At 41.5% G+C, this 25,013-nt stretch overlaps 1 protein-coding gene across 1 annotated transcript in view; it reads right to left on the reverse strand.

The window, feature by feature from the left end:
• HMCN1 (hemicentin 1) overlaps positions 1 to 25,013 on the reverse strand; it is a 264,205-nt gene that overhangs the window by 117,082 nt on the left and 122,110 nt on the right. The window contains 13 exon segments of the mRNA XM_032226793.1: positions 1,419 to 1,541; positions 2,156 to 2,252; positions 3,279 to 3,454; positions 5,152 to 5,275; positions 5,625 to 5,776; positions 8,588 to 8,764; positions 11,163 to 11,264; positions 13,086 to 13,209; positions 14,501 to 14,655; positions 16,272 to 16,441; positions 18,369 to 18,477; positions 20,420 to 20,701; positions 24,080 to 24,358. Of these exon segments, the coding sequence (XP_032082684.1) occupies positions 1,419 to 1,541; positions 2,156 to 2,252; positions 3,279 to 3,454; positions 5,152 to 5,275; positions 5,625 to 5,776; positions 8,588 to 8,764; positions 11,163 to 11,264; positions 13,086 to 13,209; positions 14,501 to 14,655; positions 16,272 to 16,441; positions 18,369 to 18,477; positions 20,420 to 20,701; positions 24,080 to 24,358 (2,070 nt within the window).

Below are 25,013 nucleotides of genomic sequence, written 5' to 3' on the forward strand. Positions count from 1 at the left end.
CCTAATTTCTGCAACCTGGAATTTTCCAGATGTGTTGTGACTGCTAATCCCAGAATGACTAACCACAATGCAAATTGGAAATTCACACAGGCAAGGAAAACACTTCTTTGCATTCTGGTTAAGACAAATAAGACCTAAGAAAGAAGGGGGAAGTTAGATGGAAGCACAAAGCAACTTTGTGTATATATGGTTTAAAGAGTCTTATCTCATCAAGTTTCTTCATCTAAGCCAGTGGCCCCCAAACCTTTGGGCACCAGGGACCTGTTCCGTGGAGAACGATTTTTCTGTGGACTGAAGGGGGTGTGGTTTTTCATGGCGCCTGCATCCCACGGATGGGAGTTCACTTGTTTGTGCAGCCTGGTTGCTGGCATGCCGCGGCCTGGTGCCAGTCCATGGACCAGGGGTTTGGGGATCCCTGATCTAAGCATTTCAAGTCACTGCTGGTTATCACCTTTAAAGCCCTACATGGCTTAGGACCCGGATATCTGCGAGACCGTCTTCTGCCGCATACCTCCCAACGGCCGATAAGATCACACAGGGTGGGCCTTCTCCGGGTGCCGTCGACCAGACAATGTCATCTGGCGGCTCCCCAGGGGAGGGCCTTCTCTGTAGCCGCTCCGACCCTATGGAACGATCTACCCCCAGGGATCCGGATCCTTCCCACTCTCACGGCCTTCTGAAAGGCCACCAAAACCTGGCTATTCCGGCAGGCCTGGGCCTGTTGACCTCATGAAATGAGGTCCAGCCCCGTCTAGACGGAGTGCATGAAGTGATCTTTTAATCTGTTTCTTCTCTCCATTTTTAATTTTTTATTCTTTTTAAATATGTATTTCTGTAAGCCGCCCGGAGTCCTTCGGGATTGGGCGGCCTATAAATTTATTAAACAGTTAAACAATTAAACTGCCACACAGTAAGCTTAACTCAAATATTATCCAGTATATTTGAAGCCCTTTTTATTGAAACAAAGGACAATTTAGGGTCCTTCCAACGTGCACTAAAAAGTTGGCTTTTCCAGCAAGCCAGCCTGGCCTGAACAAAACAAAATAAATTATTGATCACTATTAATTTTAATTTGATTTTTTTTAAAAAAATGTCATTGTCAATTTTAATTGGGTTTGGGATATTCTATTTAATTTTTTTTAAAACTTTTGTATTATGTGTTTCTTTTAATGTTGTACGCCGCCCTGTGTCCTTGGGAGAAGGGCGGCATATAAATCTAATAATTAAATTAAATTTCAGAATCAAACGTTGAAATCTGCAGAAGGTCCTGCTGATCAACCCAATTGCATTGATTTCTTGAGATCTAGCAGAATGATTAAATTTAGGTTCCATTCTGTAACCTGGTGAGATAAACAGGGCTCAACAAAACTAATTAGATTAACAGGGTTTGTGATTAGTCCTCACAAGGAAATGCTTACCATTCTTCCTCCACGCCAGAATGGGTGGTGGGATTCCACTGGATTCACACATCATGCTGATGAGGTTCCCTTCGATCACAGTCAGCTGAGTCACTGTCTCTGAACTGTAAATGCTTGATGGCACTAGAGAAGGCAAAGATCAGAAACAATCAATCACCTCCTATTGGTTAAAGCAACCTATAAAGAAATTAAGTGTATTAAATTCAGCAGAGAAAGAAGAAAATGTAAAGTAAAATTCTCAATCCAAATCTTTCTTTCAAGCATTAACATTTTCAAAGGTTAAACAATGAATGCAAATGCATTTCTTAGTGTATTTAAAATACTTTGACAGCCTGCAAATTCGGAGTTTTAAACACCAAAGAGATCCCTACATTTTAACAGTTGGATTTTATAGTGCATGATATTATTTCCAAGTCTTAATTCATTTTTTCCCCATTGAAATAGTAAGTTCACTAGAATTCCCCCCCCCCCCAAAAAAAAGAATTAAATAAAGTGGTTGCTGAATATTTCCAGCTTTTGAAATTCTAGGTACTCTGAGGAACAGACTGATGTTAAATCAGGGAGGCAGCTTTCTTAAATTTAGATACCAAAAACTGTCCAACACTGCTTCTTATTCCAGGGCCAAACAAAGAATATATTTCTTATCAGTCACTCCCATATGATTTTCACAGGCAAATCAATTGTGACATACATTTCTAGGATTACCCTTAATGCTGATGCTTTAATCTTGTTCTTACCCCATACATTGACATTGTAGTTTTTTTCCATTTTCCCAGCAATGTTTGTTGCTTCACAAGTATAACGTCCAGTGTCTTGCACCTGTGCTTGTTCAATCTAGCAAGAAACAAATCGACAAACTTATTTTTGGCAATACCTCTGGTACTCATCACTGGGCATTATAGCAATAGCAATAGCAGTTAGACTTATATACCGCTTCATAGGGCTTTCAGCCCTCTCTAAGCGGTTTACAGAATCAGCATATCGCCCCCACAGTCTGGGTCCTCATTTCACCCACCTCGGAAGGATGGAAGGCTGAGTCAACCTTGAGCCGGTGAGATTTGAACCGCTGAACTGCAGATAACAGTCAGCTGAAGTGGCCTGCAGTACTGCACCCTAACCACTGCGCCACCTCGGCTCCATTATTATTTGTCCATCCAATATCATTATTTTGATTTCTATGAAGGAAGTCATTCTCTGTGTGGGAAAGATTTATTTCAAGTAATATTTTTCTACTTTACAGACTCAAATGTATTTTTTTTTAATACTGAATGCCTTAGAATCACGATGGGAAGATTTTTTTGGTGTTGCATATTCTGGCCCATTAAATTTCTATTTGCTCGGGCCAAAACTGTATTCCCATTTGCAGTCTTCCTACAAGACCACAGCAATTAAAGCTTGGAAAGTTACACCGGCCCTGTTATATCTTTTTAGAAAATCAAGTACAAAACCATCTTCTCCACCCCAATATTTCTTCTCCCCCCCCACACTTGGGGAAAACCCAACACTAGCCAGGTTTTGTTCCTGCTCACATTTCACCTTCATCCAAATTTGTTCAATGCCAAAGTTCTTTTTAATCCCTAATCATTAGTGCTGATTGCCCACAATATAAACCCTAACTATCCCACAATGTTCAAGCAGGATTTATTCACCAATGCTGAATATGCTTTTGGGTAAGTAACTCAACAGCTTTTTTGGAGAACACATCAAAAGTAGCACAGCTTTTCCTTCCTCCAGCAGAAGAAAGACGTTGTTCCGATGCCAATTCAGAAATGCAAAGGGATGGTCTTTAAGCTATTAATGTCAAGAACCCTAAACATGAGCGAGATTCACAGAGGAAATCTGAGTCATTCTAATATTTACCTTCAGGACACTTCCGCCTTCAGTAATGGTGAGTCCCAGTTTCTTCTGCAGGAGCTGGCCATCCTTCAGCCACTGAAGTGTCGGCGGAGGGATAGCGTCACTTTGGCAGCGGAGTTCCAAATGTTCTCCCATGGCCACGGAGACATTCTGTTCCTCTCCCATAATATTAGGTGGAACTGAATAAACATCACGTTAGTAATTAATTTTTATCTCTTTTCACTAAGGTGAATGAAGCCACCCACTGATGTCAGCATTAAATGTATTAATTTACGTCATTAATGTATTAATTTACATTAGTTAATCTTTCTTAGAAATATTGGCAGCATTACTAGGACAGTATATGAAACTATCCAAATTATACATGGAATGCTCCAGAGCAGGGGTGTTAAACTGGCAGCCCACAGGACAGATGAATCACATCCAGGCTACGCCCACCCCACCTCTGCAAATGGGGGAAATGTAGTGAAACCTCATGTTGTGATGCCCTCAGTTTGACAGCTGTGCTCCAGAGTAAATGTAGAAGAACTAAACAATCTGCTTCACATGTTTTCCTTCCATGATAGAATCATTGCCCCAACAGAAAGGGATTTCATTTGTAAAAAGGAGCATAATTCAGCAAACCAATATGAGCTTTCCCTAAAATATTTGTGAAATAGTATAAATTCAACACATACAGAAGTTGGTCCCATGTCAATTTCCATTGGTACTCAATTCTTCATCATATATTACTTAATACATTAATTTCATCCTAACGGTGTTTTCAAAAGTCAGTTACCATTCTTGCTCTTTAGTTATTTACTTTTTTAAAATGCTTAGGACTTTGGGGCTTTTCAGTTGTGCTGTAACCTGAAAATGTCAGCCCTAAACTCTTCTATTAAAATTAGTTTAGAGTTATGAAGGGGACATTCTATAGATCTTAAAATGTGTTTACAATTATAAGAGCGTAAAATATTTCAAATGCAAAGCATTTAGAGTTTTGAGCCTCCGTTCTGAGGTCTCATGCGTTGTTTTAAGATGCAATGGTTTGTTCTTAAACTTACTGAAAGGATTTTAGCGTTGTTCCAATCATTTTGGAAGTATTCCAAACTCGAAATGTCCCCTGGTTATTTGGAATTTGGAACAGTTCCAGAATAGCTGGAGTAGCATTAGAACACTTGTAAAGTTGGAGCACTGTCTCAAATTCAAAACAGAGAGATTCAAAATTCAAATGCTTTGCTATTTTTACAATCAAGTATACATTAACAGAATACTGCAGCCTATTACAGTTCTCTGATTAATCTAGCTATACCATTGTTTGTAAATCTTTATTTTTCATGCCTTGTAGTTGTATTTTCATAGGGTTTTTTTTTTTTTTAAATCAGCAATGTACTATAAAAGCATCTCTGAAGAGCGGCTCTGCTAAAATGTCTCAAGACAATATGCGAAGCCTCATCATCATTTTAAGCAAACATCTAAATATTTTTTGTTCGTAGTTTTTAAGTGCAAATTTTCAGTAATTGAAGAAAATGATTACCATCTCAATTATTATCTACTTGTCCCAAAGAAACATAGTTTTTGTTTGAAGATGACTTCCCATGTTAGATTCCTATGAAACCTATGAAGTCCATTCTATTAAAATAAACACAGGATATCACTTCCAGATTGAAAGGAAGTGAGAAGATCAATCTGTAATATGTAGTACAATAAAAAAAAATGCCATGGGTCATTTTAGAAATCTAATCAAGCCTCACAATTGGGGTCCATCAAGATATGATAGGACAACAGATCTACAAAATTCCAAGATAGCTTATTGCTGGAAGCTAATGTAATCCTTCAAGATATCCTTCAAGAATACTTCTGCAGTTCTTGGTATAAACTTTGCTTATATTCTTACCAAAAACTCTGACATCAATATTCCTCTGTTTTTCTCCTGCTGCATTCACTGCAACACACGTGTATTTTCCAGTATCACTAATCTGAGCGCTCGTGAGTGCTAGGATGCGACCTCCAGAACGAATCTAAAAAGAGAGTGGAATTGTTTTTTTAAAAGAATGAAACATAGGTTGAATCAGACAACGTTAGAGTATTAACTTTCATTATTCACATAATGCCGAGGTGGCGCAGTGGTTAAATGCAGCACTGCAGGCTACTGCTAGATCAGCAGTTCAGCGGTTCTAATCTCACTGGCTCAGGGTTGACTCAGCCTTCCATCCTTCCGAGGTGGGTAAAATGAGGACCCGGATTGTTGGGGGCGATATGCTGACTCTGTAAACCGCTTAGAGAGGGCTGAAAGCCCTATGAAGCGGTATATAAGTCTAACTGCTATTGCTATTGCTATAAATGCCTTTCATGCTGCTAAGAAATTACCTGGAGTCCACTCAAAACACTAGAAACAGGACTGCCATCCTTCAACCAGGTTAGAATAGGAACAGGAATTCCACGGGCTTCACATTCCAACCTCACCTGATTATTTACTACAACAGTTACCATTTCATTACTCCCTGAAATGGAGGGAGGAACTAGAAAAAAAAGAAAGAAAAAAGAGAGAGAAATATTGTTCGAGCAGATATGCTGATTGATAATTCTGATCTATAATTTTGCAAATAATATATTGTCTGCAAACATACAGTAGATGTATCTTTGGCTCTTTGTAGGCCTTTGTCTGCCTCAATGACATTGTAATGCTAGCAGCGAGAAATATTTTTGTACCAATAAATATGAGAGAAATTGAATTTTGACAGTAAGAGGAAAAAAAGAAGAAGTTAATTTATAACTGTCAACCATCTCATTGACATGCGAAAGAAACCTCTGGGAAATTTATTTTACCAAGAGTAAAACTTTACTCACAGATCCATGCAGGCAAAAATAGAAGCAAAACTAGTTCTAATGTTTTGGTGCGAAGTGTAGCATAGTAAAATTCCCCTTTCCTTCTCCTGGGTTGCCCAGTGCCCACTTTCTACTAATCCAGGTCAAACGTTTTATTTTGGGGAAATGGTCTGCACCTTTCAAAAGTCTTCATGGTATTGGACCTGGGTACTTGAGAGACCGCCTGCTGCCAATTACCTCCACTAGACCGATTAGATCCCACAGATTAGGCCTCCTCCGAATCCCATCCGCCGGCCAGTGTCGACTGGCGACTACCCGGAGGAGCGCCTTCTCTGTGGCTGCTCCGACCCTCTGGAACGAACTCCCCGTGGAGATTCGAACCCCCACCACCCTCCAGGCCTTCCGCAAAGCCCTTAAAACCTGGCTGTTCCGACAGGCCTGAGGCTAAAGAGCTGTTGCCCCCCCTCCTCGAATGGTATGACTGTTGTGAGTTTTTAAATTATATATTGTTATCTTGTTGCTTTTAAATCTTTTTGTCTGTATTCCCCTCCCTGGTTCGAGTTGTGCGCCGCCCTGAGTCCCCTTCGGGGGAAAAGGGCGGCATATAAATTTAATAAATTGAATTGAATTCAACATCTGACTTTGGAGATGTGAGATTTTCTCAAGCTGTCAAATGGTTCACGTTAATTTCTTTTCTTCCTCCCGGCTTCCCACACATTCCAATCATATCCATGCACCTCCTCCCCTCGCTTGTTTGTCAAGTTGAGAGCAGAAAGAAGCATCTTGAGAGTCAACATTGACAACAACATCATTGTCCCCATCTCAGTCGTAGACAGAGGAATCACCTTTGGTCAACGAAACTGGGAGGTAGAACATAAATTTAAAGACCTTCTTGTTCTGCTTGACAAAAGATTTGATCTTGTCAAGTCTGTCATTGACAAGCCATATCCAGTCATAGGACTGGGGTTTTTTTTTTTAAAAAAAAATGATGGGAATCTAAAAATGTTTAGATTTACATCATTTTCTTAAAACCTGGCTCTGCGAGTTGATCAGAAATTATTATGGCAGAGGTGGGTTCCTACCAGTTCGCACCAGTTCGGTAGAACCAGTTCGTCAAATCTACCGAACTGGTTAGAAGAGGTTCCACCAGTGGACCCGGAAAGCAGGCCACACCTACAGAAGAGGTTCCAAAAAATTTTGAAACCACTGACACACACACACAGAGACACACACAGACTCACACAGAGAGAGAAAGAGAAAGGAAGGAAGAAAGGAAGGAAGAAGGGAGGGAGGGAGGGAGGAAGGAAGGAAAGAAAGAAAGAAAGAAAGAAAAAGTGATAGAGCTACCCCCAGAGATCCAGACCCTACCCACTCTCATGGCCTTCCGAAAAGCTATCAAAACCTGGCTATTCTGGCAGGCCTGGGGCTGTTGACCTCTTGACTGAGGTCCAGCCCTGCTCAGACTGGGTGCATGATGTGTTTCTTTTAATTTGTCTTGTGATTTTTGCTTTTAATTTTTTTCTTAATATTTTTATTTCTGTAAGCCACCCGGAGTCCTCCGGGATTGGGCGGCCTATAAATTTAATAAATAGAAATAGAAATAGAATAGAAGGAAAAAAGGAACAGAGAGACAAAAGAAAGGAGAGAGAGAGAGAGAGAGAGAGAGAGAGAGAGGGAGAGAGAGAGAGAGAGAGAGAGTGTTGTATAGCCAAAGGTAGTCCTCGCTCTTACGAATGACAGCTCGGTAGCAGCCAGGCGCGTCTTAGCCAATCAGACGCGCCTGTCAGTTGCCGAGCTCGTGCACCCGATCTACCACAGAGCAGCCGAACATACCGGTCTACTCGGAGCTGCTTCGCTGCCTCTGCTTCACAGACTACCCGGTCTACTTCTTAATACATTTATCTCAACCACGGGTCCAGCCCGGTCTACTAGTGTTACTTTGTTACAAGTTTCCTAGCGTTACTTTGTTACAAGTTTCTGTTACATTAAATTGGTTACAGTGTTACCGAATAAAGAGCCTCTGTCTTCATTCTCCCATTGTAATAGAGAGAGAGAGAGAAAACACATGGCCGGCAAGCCACTCCCACCAGGTCACATGGCCGGCAAGCCACTCCCACCAGGTCACATGGCTGGCAAGCCACTCCCAGAAAGGAGGCCACACCCACAGAGTAGGTTCGAAACTTTTTGAAACCCACCACTGTATTATGGGCTTTGTGATTTCTACAATAGTAAGATTTAAATAAACGCTTCTGTCAATGATGAAATTGAGATAGTGAGACCTCTCTTCCAAATCTAATTGCATGGCAGCCCTGTCAATCAAACACTTCAAAATTAAAAGCCTTCCCATTGTTGAATTATTCAAATACTGCAAAGAACTATTTTTCTTTTCTCAAAGCAGGATTGAAAAATAACTTAAATACATGCAAAAAACCTGAAAAGTGCAGTTGAAAGGCAGATATGTCTTTCCTGCCCCAACTGACTTTGTAAGGAGAAGCAGGATTTACCATGGACCTGAAGATTGTAGAATAATTCAGCTACTCCTGCTGCATTCGTCACCGCACATTTATAAATCCCAGTGTCAGAGATCTGGGCTGCATCTATCTGGGCAATTTGCCCTCTGTTCAAGAAAGTGATGCCAGCAATATTGATGAGAGGAAGGTTATCTTTGTACCATGTGACAACTGCAAAATAAAATAAGATATATTTGGTACTAAGCCATAAAAGAATTTATCGGAAGGAAACGTTCAAGTCACAGTACTTTTTATTCCAATACCACTTACATTGTTGACAGATGCCCAGATAAAGTACAGAAACTTCATAGTTTAAAGCAGGAGGAATATTAGGAAAAGTGAGGGATTAAAAGGTGTTGCTTGCCTACTCCACTCCAACAGGTGAGGAAGACAAAATTAAAGAGGAATTCTTTTTCACTCTCAAATTGCAAACAGTTTCAAGGTAGACACTAATTGCCTACTATATGGCCCATTAAAGTATGCTTCGTGGCCCATCTATTCTTGCACTCTTCTTCAATACCTTCTTATTTCATTTGGACGTTGTGGGGTAATATTTATAGGGCAGCCCACATAAGCTGCTACCAAATCATTCAAGGTTGTTTCAAGATACTATTAAATCTCAGGTGAAATACAGCTTTCCAGGGGTGACCTGCTGGGGATTTGAAGGGATTCGGAGAGAACCTCTAAGCTAAGATTTTGTGCATTTCGGAGTACCCCCAAATCCGGCCCTGGATACCCCTCCCTGCCCCACCCTACCCCTCCCAAGAGTTCCCAAAATGGGCTCATTTTGGATGCAGGTAAGAGCAGGGCATGTGCAGAGGCTCAGGGGGGGGGGGGGAAATAGGCCTACTGGAAGTTCAAAAGGCCAAATGGGTCCATTTCCAGCCTCCGGAGGGCCTCCGAAACCAGAGGAAGCTCAAATAGCAATAGCAGTTAGACTTATATACCGCTTCATAGGGCTTTCAGCCCTCTCTAAGCGGTTTACAGAGTCAGCATATTGCCCCCAACAACAATCCGGGTCCTCATTTCACCCACCTCGGAAGGATGGAAGGCTGAGTCAACCTTGAGCCGGTGAGATTAGAACCGCTGAACTGCAGATAACAGTCAGCTGAAGTGGCCTGCAGTACTGCATTTAACCACTGCGCCACCTCGGCTCAAAGAAAGCCTGGGGAGGGCAAAAACGCCCTCCTTGGGTGGTGAAGGAGGCTGACTAGGCCACGCTCACCGTTGCCACATCCATCCAGTAACTGGGCAGAAAACCCCTTGCTAAAAATGTTGATGCCCACCCATGCAGCTTTCCCTACTCTCTCTCTCTCTCTCAGGAAAGATGTGGCGTTGAAGACATACTTAAAGAGAGCACAAGAGCTTTATAGCATTAAATAATAACTTGCCTATGAAGATGAGTCATTACAGATCAAATCCCACAAACGATACAATTCACTGCTGCATTAATGGATTTTGTTCACAAATTAAAATATTAGATATTAATCTTTTTTTTTACTGCTTTTGCCAAAGCAATCGGAGCGGCCAATATCCTTCTTTCAAACTTATTCTTGAACTTCTTCATTAGATTGCATAAAGTTAAAAAAAAAAAAAGGCCAGGCCACTCCACATACTGAGTAATAATTCTATTTTGAACGTTTCCTTGATTCGGAATTAAACTAAATAATTAATGTAGCTTCTGCATGAATGCATGAGGGCAACATGCCAAGGATGGGTTCCTGCCAGTTCTAACCCCTTCTATAGAAGAGGTTCCACAAATCTACAGTGACGTTTAGAACCGGTTCCAGCTCCCTCCCCTCGCCCGTCTGCACATCATCAAGATGAAGAGCGAGAGGAGGAATTCTGGGAGTTGAAGTCCACAAGTCTTAAAGCTGTCAAGTTTGAACACCCCTGGGGTTTTTTTCTAAAGGGTTAGGGGTGCAAGGGTCTTGTAACTTGACAGTTTAAGACTTGCACACTTCAATGGCAGAGTTCCGGAGCCAACATTTTGATTGCTAAGCAAGAGCGTTATTAAGTGAGTTTTCACCACATTTTACAAGTTGACCACGCCCACCCAGCCACATGACTGCCAAGCCACTCCCACTCAGTCACATGGCCAGCAAGCCACTCCCACCTGGCCACATGGCCAGCAAGCCACTCCCACAAAGCAGGCCACATCTACAGAAGAGGTTCTAAAATTTTTTGAAACCCATCACTGCAACATGCCCATGGAAAGTACATCTCAGAGAGCAAATGTTTTTCTCCTAACCAGTGTTCTTTCAGTTAACATGTTCTTTCACATGCTTCAGCTTCCTTTGCAAAGTGTCTTTTGTCTATAAAACATAGTTTTTTTAAATTATTGTTAAACCTATAACAAGCTATATGCCAAAACAAATTCAGCACCTGTATTTAACGAGAAAAACATGCATATTTACAATAGTTCAGTTAAGCATCAAACTTAAGATCCTTTGCAAGAAAGAGGTGTGCTGTTCTATATAGATTTCAGTGAAAAAACAATTTCTGCATGATCGATTTTCATTATGTGGGGAGGCAGAATTGCTATGAGTATATATATATATGTATATACCTGGCAAAGGATTTCCAGACACTCTGCATTCTAACTGTATTGGATTGTTCACAATTACAGTCTCATTTCTTACCATTCCTGCATCTGTAAGACTAGGTGGCTCTGGAAAAAAAAAGGAAGAAATTATGGTTTCTTTTATTTAGACGTATCGTGCTCAGGCTTTCTCTGTACTTAGTTTACAAGTTTCCAGCATAAATGTATGTCCATTCATACAATCTACAGTAAATGATCAAAGAATAGCCTAGATATGACCTAGAGATAAAGCAATGTGTTTCTAATTACAGAGTAGCCATAATAATACAGTGATTTCTCCTTTTCCTCTCCGGGATCTTTCTAAAATTGTGGAGCCTTACATCTCCCAAAGCCTGGTTTTGTTCCTCAGAATCAGAACACTCTGATAGATGATAAAATTCAACTTGGACATTATTATTGGATTTAAGAATTACTCAGCTGAAAGACAAGATGCCCGACATAATTTGTTCAAGTCTAAACTGAAATAGATATTGCTAAGACAGAACTTACTAAAGTTTGGTGGCAAATGTTTCAAAGTAAAATTGAGGGATATGTGTGATCTAGGAAAATTAAATAAAATAAAATGATCTTTTACCCAATAAGAGCTGATCTACTGGAATATTAGCAATACTAAAGCATCAAAGGTGATGGGCTAACCAATTTGATTACATCTTATATTTTTAATCATAACTCCTTGGACAATCTATATATTGTTTCTTTCCCTCCTTGGCATTTTAAAAATTTTCTGGTAGCTGACTTGCCCTACAAGGTTCCTGAATACCCCATGATACAAACTTTTTTATTTTCTTATATCAGTAACAGAGTTGGAAGAGACCTTGGAGATCATCAATCAGGTCTCCTAAGCTCTGAGATCAAAGCCTCAAGCTAGATTTCTTCAGCCACACTTCTTAACTGTGAATTGGTCTTCACAGGGATTTTAACTTTTTGATTATCAGGTTTTACAAAAAGGGTACATGCATGTATAATATACAGCACATGTTTACCTTATATAATTTGGAATACCCTCTGGGAAATAAGATAGGGTTTAAATTATATACATTAATAATAAAGGTGGTACATCTCAAAATGTTATTGGCTTGGACTTGAATTATTGAAAACTCTTTGAACTTTGATGCTCTGGAGACATTTCAAGGCATTTTTAATAATTGGTTGAGGAAAGACTCCAACCATCAAATTAAACTATTCGTTGTGACCCAGCAGGAGCCGTTGGAGCTGCCACCAGACTCCGACAGCAAGGGGCCCTATGAGTCGGCTTTGGAGGATGTGGAGGACCCTGGACAGGGTTCCGACTCCAAGCAGGGAGCAGAGAGGCTGGTTGGCCACCAGGAGGTGCCTGAGCCTTGGACTAGTGGGGAGGAGACAAGGGAGAGTGATCCGGACGTCAGCAGTGGGGAGGAGCCAAGGGAGTTGTTCCTAGATGCCCAGTACCGGAGAGCTAACAGGCATAAGGAACAATTATGCAATTACAGGAGGTAATTGCACTCAGCTGGTGGTCATTAGGCTCCTCTCCAGACTATAAAAGGACTGCTTGTGCACACGCCCTTTTGCAGACATCAACACAGGAACTAATGTGGGAGAACATTATGGTGAGCCTGGCAGGCTGGATTGCTGCCAGGGCTTATCTGTGCTGGATTGCTGCCCAAGCTTGTCTATGCTGGTTTGCTGCCAAGGACCTGTCTGTCTGTTAATTAAATGCCGTAAGTTATCTTTGGCTCGGAGTGTGTGTCGGTGTGGGACGAGGGGGGTCAGAACACTATTCTATGGCATCTGATGCCCAAATAAGTTACTTGCTCTGAATACTAAAATTGAGCATGGAATTGGGAACATAGCACGATAGGTATAACTAACAATCAACAGGTAAATACTGAACTGCCACTGAGAAGTCATTACCATATACATGCAGATAAATGGATTGCTGAGCTTCACCAGCTGCATTTGTTGCTACACAGGTGTATTTCCCAGCATCTTCTTTTAAGGTCTTGGCCATCTGCAAAATGCGCCCTGAAGATTCCAGCTGCTCCAGAGCAAAAAAGCAAAAAAGACAAAAAAAAAAAAAACAGCAAGATTTTTCTATTACGATGAACAAACCAATGAGATTTCTATCATAATATAAGCAAAAACAGTAAACATTGGTTTCTTCTTTCAAACTATAAGGGCAATCGTGGCAATTACATGCGCAATTGTTGGATATTCAATATAGTAGCACTGACTCTTCAGCATCTCAAGGCCTATTGGCCCCAAGGGGCAGTAGGGTGTAAATAAAGATTAAGGATTATAGCAATAGCAATAGCAGTTAGATTTATATACCGCTTCATGGGGCTTTCAGCCCTCTCTAAGCGGTTTACAGAGTCAGCATATCGCCCCCCACAGTCTGGGTCCTCATTTCACCCACCTCGGAAGGATGGAAGGCTGAGTCGACCTTGAGCCGGTGAGATTAGAACCACTGAACTGCAGATAACAGTCAGCTGAAGTGGCCTTCAGTACTGCACCCTAACCACTGTGCCACCTCTATATTTGTACACTCTCTTTGTCTATTAATCTGACTGCCAATCTGAAGTTATTTCCTTCACAAGCATGGACGCATAAAATACTTGCTCTTGGCCCATTTGTGGGATTCAAATAATTTAACAACCGCTTCTCTGCCCTAATGACTATCTGGGTAGGTGAGGCTCAGTGGTCATGTGACTGGGTGGGATTGGCCAACTCAAGGTCACTCATGTTGATGGGCACTTCGCCTTAGCTGTTACAATGTAGTAAGGGTTAACCGGAGAGGCAGTTTCTGTAAGCAGGTCAATAAAGATTAGGCTAGAAACAACACTAGAATGTTTCCTTCCTGCCTTCCTTACAGGATTAAAGTGGGAAAAACCAAAAGGAGATTTCTTCCAACAATCGGTTCTTTGAACTGCTTAGAAAGTTAACAACCGGTTCTCCCGAATAGGTGCGAACTGGCTGAATCCCACCACTGTCTTGGCCTCTCTTCCTGCAAGAATGCCTTCAGTCAATTTAACCCATCCCTCCATCCTTCCATCCATCCAGTGGGGGTCAAAGGCTTGCTGGACTTAAACAGATGTATAATTGATCCTATTGGAGGTGCACATACTATATGTGGGAAATGTATTAGCCAACTGGAGTCTTGCCACAACGAATTCTGAATAGCTGTTTTTCTTTTTATGTTTTCAGAAAAAAAGAAGGCTACTTCAGAAGAGTTTTGATCATGTCAAATCAAAGATCTGCTCAACACTGGCAAATGTTTTCCTTTACAATATTATTTAACACTGTGAAATGATTTCAGTCCTTTTACTTACCCCAATGTTTTCTCTAGCAGTATTTACAGGCTGATTATCTTTTAGCCATGTGATGGAAGGGATTGGTATGCCATTAACAATACACTGCAGGGTTACTGGTTTGTGTATCACCACAAATCTTTCAGAAGGACCACTCATCTTGATTGTTGGAGAGACTGCAAAAAAATGAAGACAGAATTTTACACAGCAGCTAGTCATGAAGCTTCTTCATATGTTCATAAGTTTGAAATTCAAAAAGCTTATACACAATATACTTTACTTCGCTTAAAGAATTATTATGAATTACCCAGCTATCTATACAGGAACCAGTAAAAGCAATCTTTTTCTAAGGAGCAAACAATGGCCCAAGGCAAAATATTCACTAAATATGCAGTAATTACTGAAAAATAGCAACGTTGAAATTTATTTTCCTGCTGGAGAAGACTCCTGCGAGTCCCTTGGACTGCAAGGCGATCAAACCGGTCAGTCCTAGAGGAGATCAACCTTGACTGCTCTTTAGAAGGCCAGATCCTGAATATAAAACTCAAATACTTTGGCCACCTAATGAGAAGGAAGGACTCACTGGAGAAGAGCCTCATGCTGGGAAAGATTGGGGGCAAAAGAAGGAGACAACAGAGAATGAGGTGCCTGGATGGAGTCACCGAAGCAGTCGGCATGAGCTTAAATGGACTCTGGGGGATAGTAGAGGACAGAAAGGCCTGGAGGAATGTTGTCCATGGGGTTGCGATGGGTTGAACATGACCTCACAACTAACAAAAAAAAATGTTTTCTTTTGTCACATCCTAGAACATATTTTTCCCTGCCCCATAACAGCATGATACTCAGAGGTGGGTTCCTACCAGTTCGCACCTATTCGGTAGAACCAGTTCGTCAAATCTACCGAACCGGTTAGAAGAGGTTCCACCAGTGGACCCGGAAAGCAGGCCACACCTACAGAAGAGGTTCCAAATTTTTTTGAAACCCACCACTGCCACACACAGAGAGAGAGAGAGACAGAGACAGAGACAGAGACAGACAGACAGACAGACAGACAGACAGACACAGAGAGAGAGAGAGAGAAAGGAAGGAAGAAATAAATAAATAAATAAAAAAGAAAGAAAAAGTGAGAGAGAGATGAAAGAAAACACATGGTCCGCAAGCCACTCCCACCAGGTCACATGGCCGGCAAGCCACTCCCACAAAGGAGGCCACACCCACAGAGTAGGTTCCAAAAATTTTTGAAACCCACCACTGCTGATACTGATGGAGAAATGACAGTTTTGACAATAGTGTAGAGTTTCTCAACTTTGTCTACTTTCAGACTTGTGGATTTCAGCTCCCAGAATTCCCCAGTCAACCTAGATGGCTGGAGAAGTCTAGGTGCTGAAATCCTCACACCTTAAAGTTGCTACAGTTAAGAAGCACAGGCACATTGCATAAATCTACGGAGAAGCAGCAGAAAGAAATAATAGCAAGAAGGAAAGACTAGAAGGGTATCTGAGTTGCGTTCAATATCCAAATACCTAATAAAGGTTTGCCTGAAAAGATTAATAGAGCAATGCAGGAATGGGTTTAATATTTGTGTGCTAAAGTAGCCTAGAATAATTAGCATATACTTGAATAACTTGACTTCCATTTTTTCCATAAATATCACAAAGCTTCTAAATCCATTTCAAATCCCGAAATTCTTCTGTGATGTCCTCAGAAAACCATAACGTATTTAAAATGGTTCACAGAAAGGTATAACCCAAACATTCCCTTTTTCCCCCCTTTCCTACAGAAAATGACACACCATGCACAATCACATCAAATTCTTTCTTGATTTCTCCCGCCTTGTTGGTCGCTATACATTGATAATGGCCTGCATCCGATATTTCAGCCCTAGAGATGAAAAACTTGCGTCCATTGAGCAAAAATTTATATCCAACTCCTCCTTCAATAGGTTGGCCGTTTTTGAACCACCTGATGGGAGAAAAGCAGATGTTCAAAATGTTTATTTTGTATAAAGAAGAGATTGTGAGGCATAAATGAGAATGTTTACAGTTCCAGGTGTCAAGATTAGGGTTACAGTTCCAGGATTGAGAGATAGGATTGCCATCTAGTAAACGATGCTGATTTATGGGTGTTGCCATAATCCCCGTGACCCGACAAATACGCGCACGTCAAAAGCGCGACGACAAAACTGCGGTGAGAAAGCCGTGACGTTGAAATCGTGCCCACAACAGCGCGCCGACAAAAGCGCACCGACAGAAGCGCGATTAGGTTAAGGTAAGGGTTAAGGTAAGGTTCAGGGTTAGGGTTAGGGTTAGGGTTGGGGTTGGGGTTGGGGTTGGGGTTGGGGTTGGGGTTGGGGTTGGGGTTGGGTTAGGGTTAGGGTTAGGGTTAGGGTTAGGGTTATTAGCTTGTTTTCGCATTGTTTGTGGGCGCGCTTTTGTCGGCACACTATTGTGGCCGCAATTTCAACATCACGGCTTTTTCACCGCGGTTTTCTAGGCGCACTTTTGACGTGCGTGCATTTGTCAGTGAACCATGTATCCCCTAGGACAGGGGTGTCAGACTCACGTCGTCATGGCATTATCACGTGCATTATTGGGACTTTTTCCCCATTTGCTAAACCGGGTGAGGGCGTGGCCAGCACATCCAGCCTGTGGGCCAGGAGTTTCACAGCCCTGCCCTAGGACTATCATTGAAAGGGCATCATACTATAATTCTACTTTAACCTATCTTTTCTGGAATGAAACATGCTGGCAGCGGTTAGTGGGAAAAGGCAGAAGTGTGCAGCAGGCAAAGCTATGACAATAAAATCTTATTTGAAAGTACTAGCACAACTTTTCACTTTAGAACTTCTTTGTAGTGTAGAAGGAAATGGGGTGTGTGAACCCCTGAACTGGCCAGATCTATGGAAATTAATTTCCATCTGTCTTTGCTAATGAGTTGAGCAGTTCATTCTGCATGCTATGCATTCCATCCATTTTACCCAGGGAACTCATGGCATTACTTTTCCAAAAAATAAGCTCTTTCACCTTTTCTAGACAGTAAAAGAAGAGCAGGAAGGAGAAGAAAGAACTCATTATAAAGTAAAAAAAATTGAATATTCAAGATTAATTGAAAGGCCTGAAGGCACTTCTAGATGATAAATCTTTCAGTTGGCCATTTTTCTTCTTCTTTTTACTTTTGAAACAGCAATAGCAATAGCAATAGCAATAGCAGTTAGACTTATATACCGCTTCATAGGGCTTTCAACCCTCTCTAAGCGGTTTACAGAGTCAGCATATTGCCCCCAACAATCCGGGTCCTCATTTTACCCACCTCGGAAGGATGGAAGGCTGAGTCAACCTTGAGCCGGTGAGATTTGAACCGCCGAACTGCAGAACTGCAGTCAGCTGAAGTAGCCTGCAGTGCTGCATTTAACCACTGCGCCACCTCGGCTCAATATAACTGCACTGCTAAGACTACTGAATTTGCCAGGGCACTGCAGATAATTGTGCACTGAGAATCTGTCGTATTTGCAGAGAAACAACAGAGAATCACAGTGTATCCTTCATGGCTAATATGTGATTGACTGACTGATTTTTCTCCACATTCTTGAATCAGGAGAGTAGCATGTGGAATAAATTGGTCTCCTGTTTCCCAGGTTAAGGAAAACAAATGAAAGATTCCCCCAGGATTGCTCTGCCCTCCCATCAAATGTCACCAGCCACGAGAAATACCCATCAGGAGGTTACCCTACAGGTGGCAATTAAATCTCCTGCAGCAATATTTTTTATTAAAAAAATATTTTATGGAATATCGTATGGTTTTATCACTTCACTTTCTTGGTAACTTTACTTTCACCCAAATTTCCTGTGCAAACTTTTTTTTTAAAAAAAATTGAGTTATAATCTCTTACGTGACGCTTGGCAGGGGTGTTCCTACTGTTGGACATTCCAACTCTAGGTGGTTGTGGAGAATCACAGTGTGGTCTGAAGATTCATTTCCTCCTTCCAAACTTGGTGGAACTAGGGGGAAGAGAGAGTGGGAGGGGGGAGACAGGAGGGATGGAAACTGAATCTTAGGTAGAAATATTTTCAAAATATATTTACAGGTTTTTAAATAATCTTCAAATATCTTTTCCATTATCCTTACTCTTTCTGACGTGTTATGGTGTTCCCTTGACAAATTGTTTGTGCATTCAGGCTTAGACAGTGGTGGGATTCAAATTATCTAACAACCGGTTCTCTGCCCTAATGACCAGCTGGGTAGGCATGGCTCGGTTGTCATGTGACTGGGTGGGCATGGCGAACTCAATGTCACTCATATCGATGGACACTTTGCCTTAGCTACTATAATGTAATAAAGGTTAACCAGAGAGGCAGTTTCTGTAAGCAGGACAATAAAGATGAGGCTAGAAACAACACTAGAATGTTTCCTTCCTGCCTTCCTTACAGGATTAGCCCTGTAAAGTGGGGAAAAACAAAAGGAGATTTCTTCCAACAACCGGTTCTCTGAACTGCTCAAAAAGTTAACAACTGGTTCTCCCGGCTAGGTGCAACCTAGTTGAATCCCACCGCTGGGCTTAGAGAACCTACTTTCAAGCCTCATTATCTGCAGGGGTTATTTTCTTGTGAGCAAGTTTATCAGAATGGCATGGAGACTTGTTAACACGCCAAATGCTGAAAGAAGACTAGAATTCCTCTTATTGTGGCTCACATCAATGTTGATTTTCCCCCTTTCCCACCCCCCACTTCGAGGTACAGTAGACCAGGCAAAAAATAGCAATCATGGATTAAAAACACTACCTTTATTATAAGGTTACAATCACAACATTTTGAAAGTCTAAAAGTACTTTTAGTCTCCTAAAAACTGGGAAAGGTCCTTTCTGAGATGCTTTATCCATCTTCATCCCTCCTTCACACTCAGATTTTGTTTATCAAACCACTGTCTAGCCCATGACTCTTCCCCCTGTCAATCAAGGTCATCCCTACATCCTATTACACTTTCCCTAATAATAATAATAATGTTCCTGATTAATTAAAAATATTACACAATTGTAACTCTGCAACTGGAGGAAAAATCCAAACTCATGTTGCAACTGTGATGGTCTAATAGTATAATATGATTCTTTTTATATAATAATCAACATAGTTATAGGTAAAATCGGAACCAAGTTCAAGACAATATCAGACCACCAACTAATAATTTTTATTTTATTTTTTTTCTAAATTCCAAACAAGTTACCCTTTAACTTTCGTTATGTCCAAATTATCCACTAACTTGAATTGAAAATACCAACTGCAATATTTCTACAGTGTGCAAAAGCATCCCAGTGGTGCTTTATATATGTGTAGAAAAGGAAAGGAAGCATCAGTCACTAAGAAATTATCATTTCAAATGTCACATGGATGGAAATGTAGAAATTGTGTACAAAGAGCCATGGTGGTGCAGTTAGAATGCAGTATTGCAGGCTAATTCTGCTGACTGCCAGCAGTTTGATTTTCACCGGCTCAAGGTTGATCTATCCTTCCATCCTTCCAAGATCAGTAAAATGAGGACCCAGATTGTTAGGGGAATATGCTGACTCCGTAAACTGCTTGTAGAGGATTATGAGGCATTATGAAGGAGTATATAACTCTAAGTGCTATTGCTAATATAAATATGTAACTTTCGCATTCTTTGAAAGTGCAACGAAAATCAAATAGCAATAGTGATTAGGCTTACATGCCATGCCACAAAGCTTTACAATACTCTCTGAGTGGTTTATAATGTCAGCTTATTGCTCCCAAGAATCTGGGTCCTCATTTTACTGACCTCAGTCAATGGAAGGCTGAATCAACTTCAAGCCCCGTCAGGATCGAATTCCTGTTAATGGGCAGAATAATCCTGCAGTTCTTCATTCCAACCACTGTGCCACCAGAGATACTAAAATAAAATTTAATGCATCATTCCACGGTTTCTACTCACCGAGGATTTCCACATCGTACTTGATCTCCTGTTCCCCAGCTATGCTGGTAGCTACACACACATATTGGCCATGGTCAGCCACGGCAGCATTCAGGATCTCCAGCTTCTTCCCACCAAACACAACATGGAGATTGTCACTTGCTGTAACAGGAACTCCATCCTTCAGCCAGGTTAACAGGGGAGGGGGTTTGCCGGCTGCATTACATTCCAATATAAGTGAACTTCCAACAACAACTTGCTTGTTTTGAAGGGTTTCACTGACACCTTCAATAACTGGCGGTACTGGAAAAAAGTTAAAAAAAAATAAGATTTTCCACCCCCACAAGCCAACATTGTCACAATTGGTTTTCTTTTTTTCTCAGCCTAAGGAATTTTCTTCCATGCTAAAAGTGACATATGTTCTCCATGGATCCATACCAGGGGTGGGTTTCAACCGGTTCGCGGTGGTCCCCGCGAACCGGTTGGTCGGCGAACCCGGAAGTAAGTAACTTCCGGGAACGGCGAAGGACCCACCCGCCCGCCCGCGCTTCTTACCCGGTTTTGACGAGTTCTGCGCTTCCACGCATGTGCAGGATGCATACAGCGCCTGCGCGATCCTCCAGGAGCAGCTGGAGCATCGTACAGACGCTAGTACGCATGCGTGCACCACGCACGTGCACGAGGACGCCGCCGGCCCCGTTCCAACCGAACCGGTTGGAACGGGGCGTGAAACCCACCCCTGATCCATACCCTGCAGTATAGATATCTTCTTTTATTTATTTATTTATTAGACTTATATATCGCTTCATAGGGCTTTCAGCCCTCTCTAAGCAGTTTACAGATTTTTAGCAAATTGAGTCAGCATATCGCCCCCACAGTCTGGGTCCTCATTTCACCCACCTCGGAAGGATGGAAGGCTGAGTCAACCTTGAGCTGGTGAGATTTGAACCGCTGAACTGCAGCTAACAGTCAGCTGAAGTGGCCTGCAGTACTGCACCCTAACCACTGCACCACCTCGGCTCTGTTAACAATGTTAACCTGGTTTACATTGTTTATAACTAATTTAGATATGGAAGTAGAACCAGGCTGCCAAAGTCACTAGCATCTTCAATAAAACAATAAATTGTTTTAAAACGGATAAGGATAACAATGAATTTATGTATACTTGATAAAGGATTGGTGATATAATGTATAACTCTAAGTATATATTGTAAAGATATCTTGTTGTTGATAAATAATTTTAATAAAGAAGTAATTAAAAATTGGTGTATATATATGAAGTGACTCTTTAGAATACCTTGTTGAAAAACGAAGGAATAACATCTTTGAATGTATGATGTACAAGGACAATAATGAACATAAGCATATCCGATAGTTGATTTGGTGGGATTATACATAATTGAAAACAGTGATATACAAATATAAATGGTTGGTAAATCTTTTTCATATCAGGATAGGTGATTATATAAAGGTCTATTGTTATTAAACAGACAATCAAGAATGTAAGGGAATTAGGTTTATTGAAAAAAAAATTGTAATTGAATATATGTTGTACAATGAAAGTGAGGTATTTAGTTATATTAGATGGAAAATCTGTGATTGTAAATGTAATTGAGAATATGGATGCAAAAACACTTGTAACCAAAGGACATGCTGTATGTAATGGATGAGATTTTTTTATGTTGTTTTTTTATGTTTAAAAATAAAAAAACAGATTGCAAAAAATAAAAAATAAATCTTTTCATTCCTTCAAAAATGATGACACAAGAGAAATGATGTCATTAACATGGTATGAAAGTCACACCTTATGCATCGGGATTTATATTAAATCAGTTTCCCCCCTCCTCCTCTCATATGGATGCCTATGATCACCTCTTGAGAAAGGAGGGTAGAAAGCCTAACATGGATGACAGAGAGAGAGAGAGAGAGAGAGAGAGAGAGAGAGAGAGAGAGAGAGAGAGAGAGAGAGAGAGAGAGAGAGAGAGAGAGAGAGAGAGAGAGAGAGAGAGAGAGAGAGAGAGAGAGAGAGAGAGAGAGAGAGAGAGAGAGAGAAGAGCTCAAACACCACTTTTTTAAAACAAGAATGCTCATGAATGATGGAATTCATTCTCCAGGTGAGAAAAATGATACAGGACAACAAGCTTCCTCCTCCTCTTTCTTACCCATGTTATGCTATGATTATTAAGAGCCGAGGTGGCGCAGTGGTTAGGGTGCAGTACTGCAGGCCACTTCAGCTGACTGTTGTCTGCAGTTCAGCGGTTCAAATCTCACCGGCTCAAGGTTGACTCAGCCTTCCATCCTTCCGAGGTGGGTGAAATGAGGACCCAGACTGTGGGGGGCGATATGCTGACTCTGTAAACCGCTTAGAGAGGGCTGAAAGCCCTATGAAGCGGTATATAAGTCTAACTCCTATTGCTATTGCTACTGCTCTCACTTCAATATGGATGAACCCTGCTGACAGCTGAAAGGCAAAAACAAACTGCAAAAAAAGCCACCAGTCAAGAGGAAATTGGAACATTTAAAGACCAGAAATTGCCAGGTTTCACAAATCAACCTCCAGTACTGTAAAAAGTGGCATACATGCAAATACTCTATGGTGATATCCAGTGATGGGTTTCAAAATTTTTTAGAACCTCTTCTGTAGGTGTGGCCTGCTTTGTGGGAATCGCTTGGTGGCCATGTGACCGGGTGGGAGTGGCTTGCCAGCCATGTGACTGGGTGGGAGTGGCTTGCCAGCCATGTGACTAGATGGGCATGGCCAACTTGTAAAATGTGGTGAAACTCACTTAACAACACTCTTGCTTTGCAACCAAAATGTTGGCTCAGAAACTCTGGAATTTGAAGCACGCAAGTCTTAAAGCTGTCAAGTTACAAGACCCTTGCACCCCTAACCGTTTAGAAAAAACACCCCAGGGGTGTTCAAACCTGACAGCTTTAAGACTTGTGGACTTCAACCCCCAGAATTCCTCCTCTCGCTTTTCATCTTGATGATGTGCGGATGGGCGGAAGGAGGGAGCTGGAACCGGTTCTAAACGGCACGGTAGATTTGTGGAACCTCTTCTATAGAAGAGGTTAGAACGGGCAGGAACCCACTCCCTGCTGCAATACTGCATTCTAACCACTGTGCCATCACAACTCTATAGCCACCCATTTCAATCCAACTGATTCCAAATTTGACAGCTTTAAGACTTGCAGACTTCAACTCCCATAATTCCTCCTCCAGTCATGTTGGCTCAGGCATTGAAGTGTGCAAGTCTTAAAGCTGTCAAGTTACAAGACCCTCGCACCCCTAACCCTTTAGGAAAAAAACCCCAGGGGTGTTCAAACTTGACAGCTTTAAGCCTTGTGGACTTCAACTCCCAGAATTCCTCCTCCAGTCATGTTGGCTCAGGAACTCTGGCATTGAAATGTGCAAGTCTTAAAGCTGTCAAGTTACAAGACCCTCGCACCCCTAACCTTTAGGAAAAAAAAACCCAGGGGTGTTCAAACTTGACAGCTTTAAGACTTGTGGACTTCAACTCCCGGAATTCCTCCTCTCACTCTTCATCTTGATGATGTGCAGACAGGCGGGGGGGGGGGGAGCTGGAACCGGTTCTAAACGGCACTGTAGATTTGTGGAACCTCTTCTAGAGAAGAGGTTAGAACTGACAGCAAGCCACCCCTGGTGATATCACTTCCTACCATAGACATCCACTTGGAATATTTTTTCAGCCATTCCAGCTTCATTGGTTGCCTGGCAGGTGTATTGAGCCGAATCAGAGACTTGAGCATGAGGGATCTGAAGAAATTGTCCATGTTCCAAATAAAGAGCTTGGGGTCCAGAAATAATTGGGCTTCCATCTTTATACCATGTTATTGTAGGAACTGGAATTCCTCGTGCTTCACACTCCAGCTTCAAGCTGGTATGTTGCAATGCTGACACCTCCATGGTAATGTTTTCTCCTTTAATTATAGGTGGAACTTTGTAGAAAAGGAATAAAAAAAAGAACAGTAAGATTCAAAAACAAATATACAAAATACCCTATTAGCAAAGAAAACAAACAAGTGGAGCATTAAACAAATCAACTCGGAGTTCTCACTTGAAACACAAATGACCAGACTCAAATTATCCTACTTTAGGCACATTATGAGAAGACCTAACTCCAGTGGTGGGATTCAAATAATTTACCAACCGGTTCTCTGTCCTAATGACCAGGCAGGGCTTAGTGCTCATGTGACCGTGTGGGCGGGGCCAACTCAATATCACTCAGGTCGATGGGCGCTTCACCTTAGCTGTTACAATGTAATAAGGGTTAATGGGAGAGGCAGTTTCTGTAAGCAGGGCAATAAAGATTAAGCTAGAAACAACACTAGAATGTTTCCTTCCTGCCTTCCTTATAGGATTAGCCCTGTAAAGTGGGGAAAAAACCAAAAGATTTCTTGCAAGAACCGGTTCTCTGAACCTCTTAGAAAGTTAAGAACCGGTTCTCCCAAAATTGGTGCGAACTGGCTGAATCCCACAACTGTCTAACTCCCTGGAGAAGGCTCCAGTGCTTGGAAAGTTAGTTAGCATGTTAATAGGAGATCTAAGAAAGAAAGAAACTCTCTATAATGTTAAGTAAGTGTGTGTGTGTGT

The sequence above is a fragment of the Thamnophis elegans genome, chromosome 11 (genome assembly GCF_009769535.1).
Source record: "Thamnophis elegans isolate rThaEle1 chromosome 11, rThaEle1.pri, whole genome shotgun sequence".
In the NCBI taxonomy this organism is placed as follows: Eukaryota; Metazoa; Chordata; class Lepidosauria; order Squamata; family Colubridae; genus Thamnophis; species Thamnophis elegans.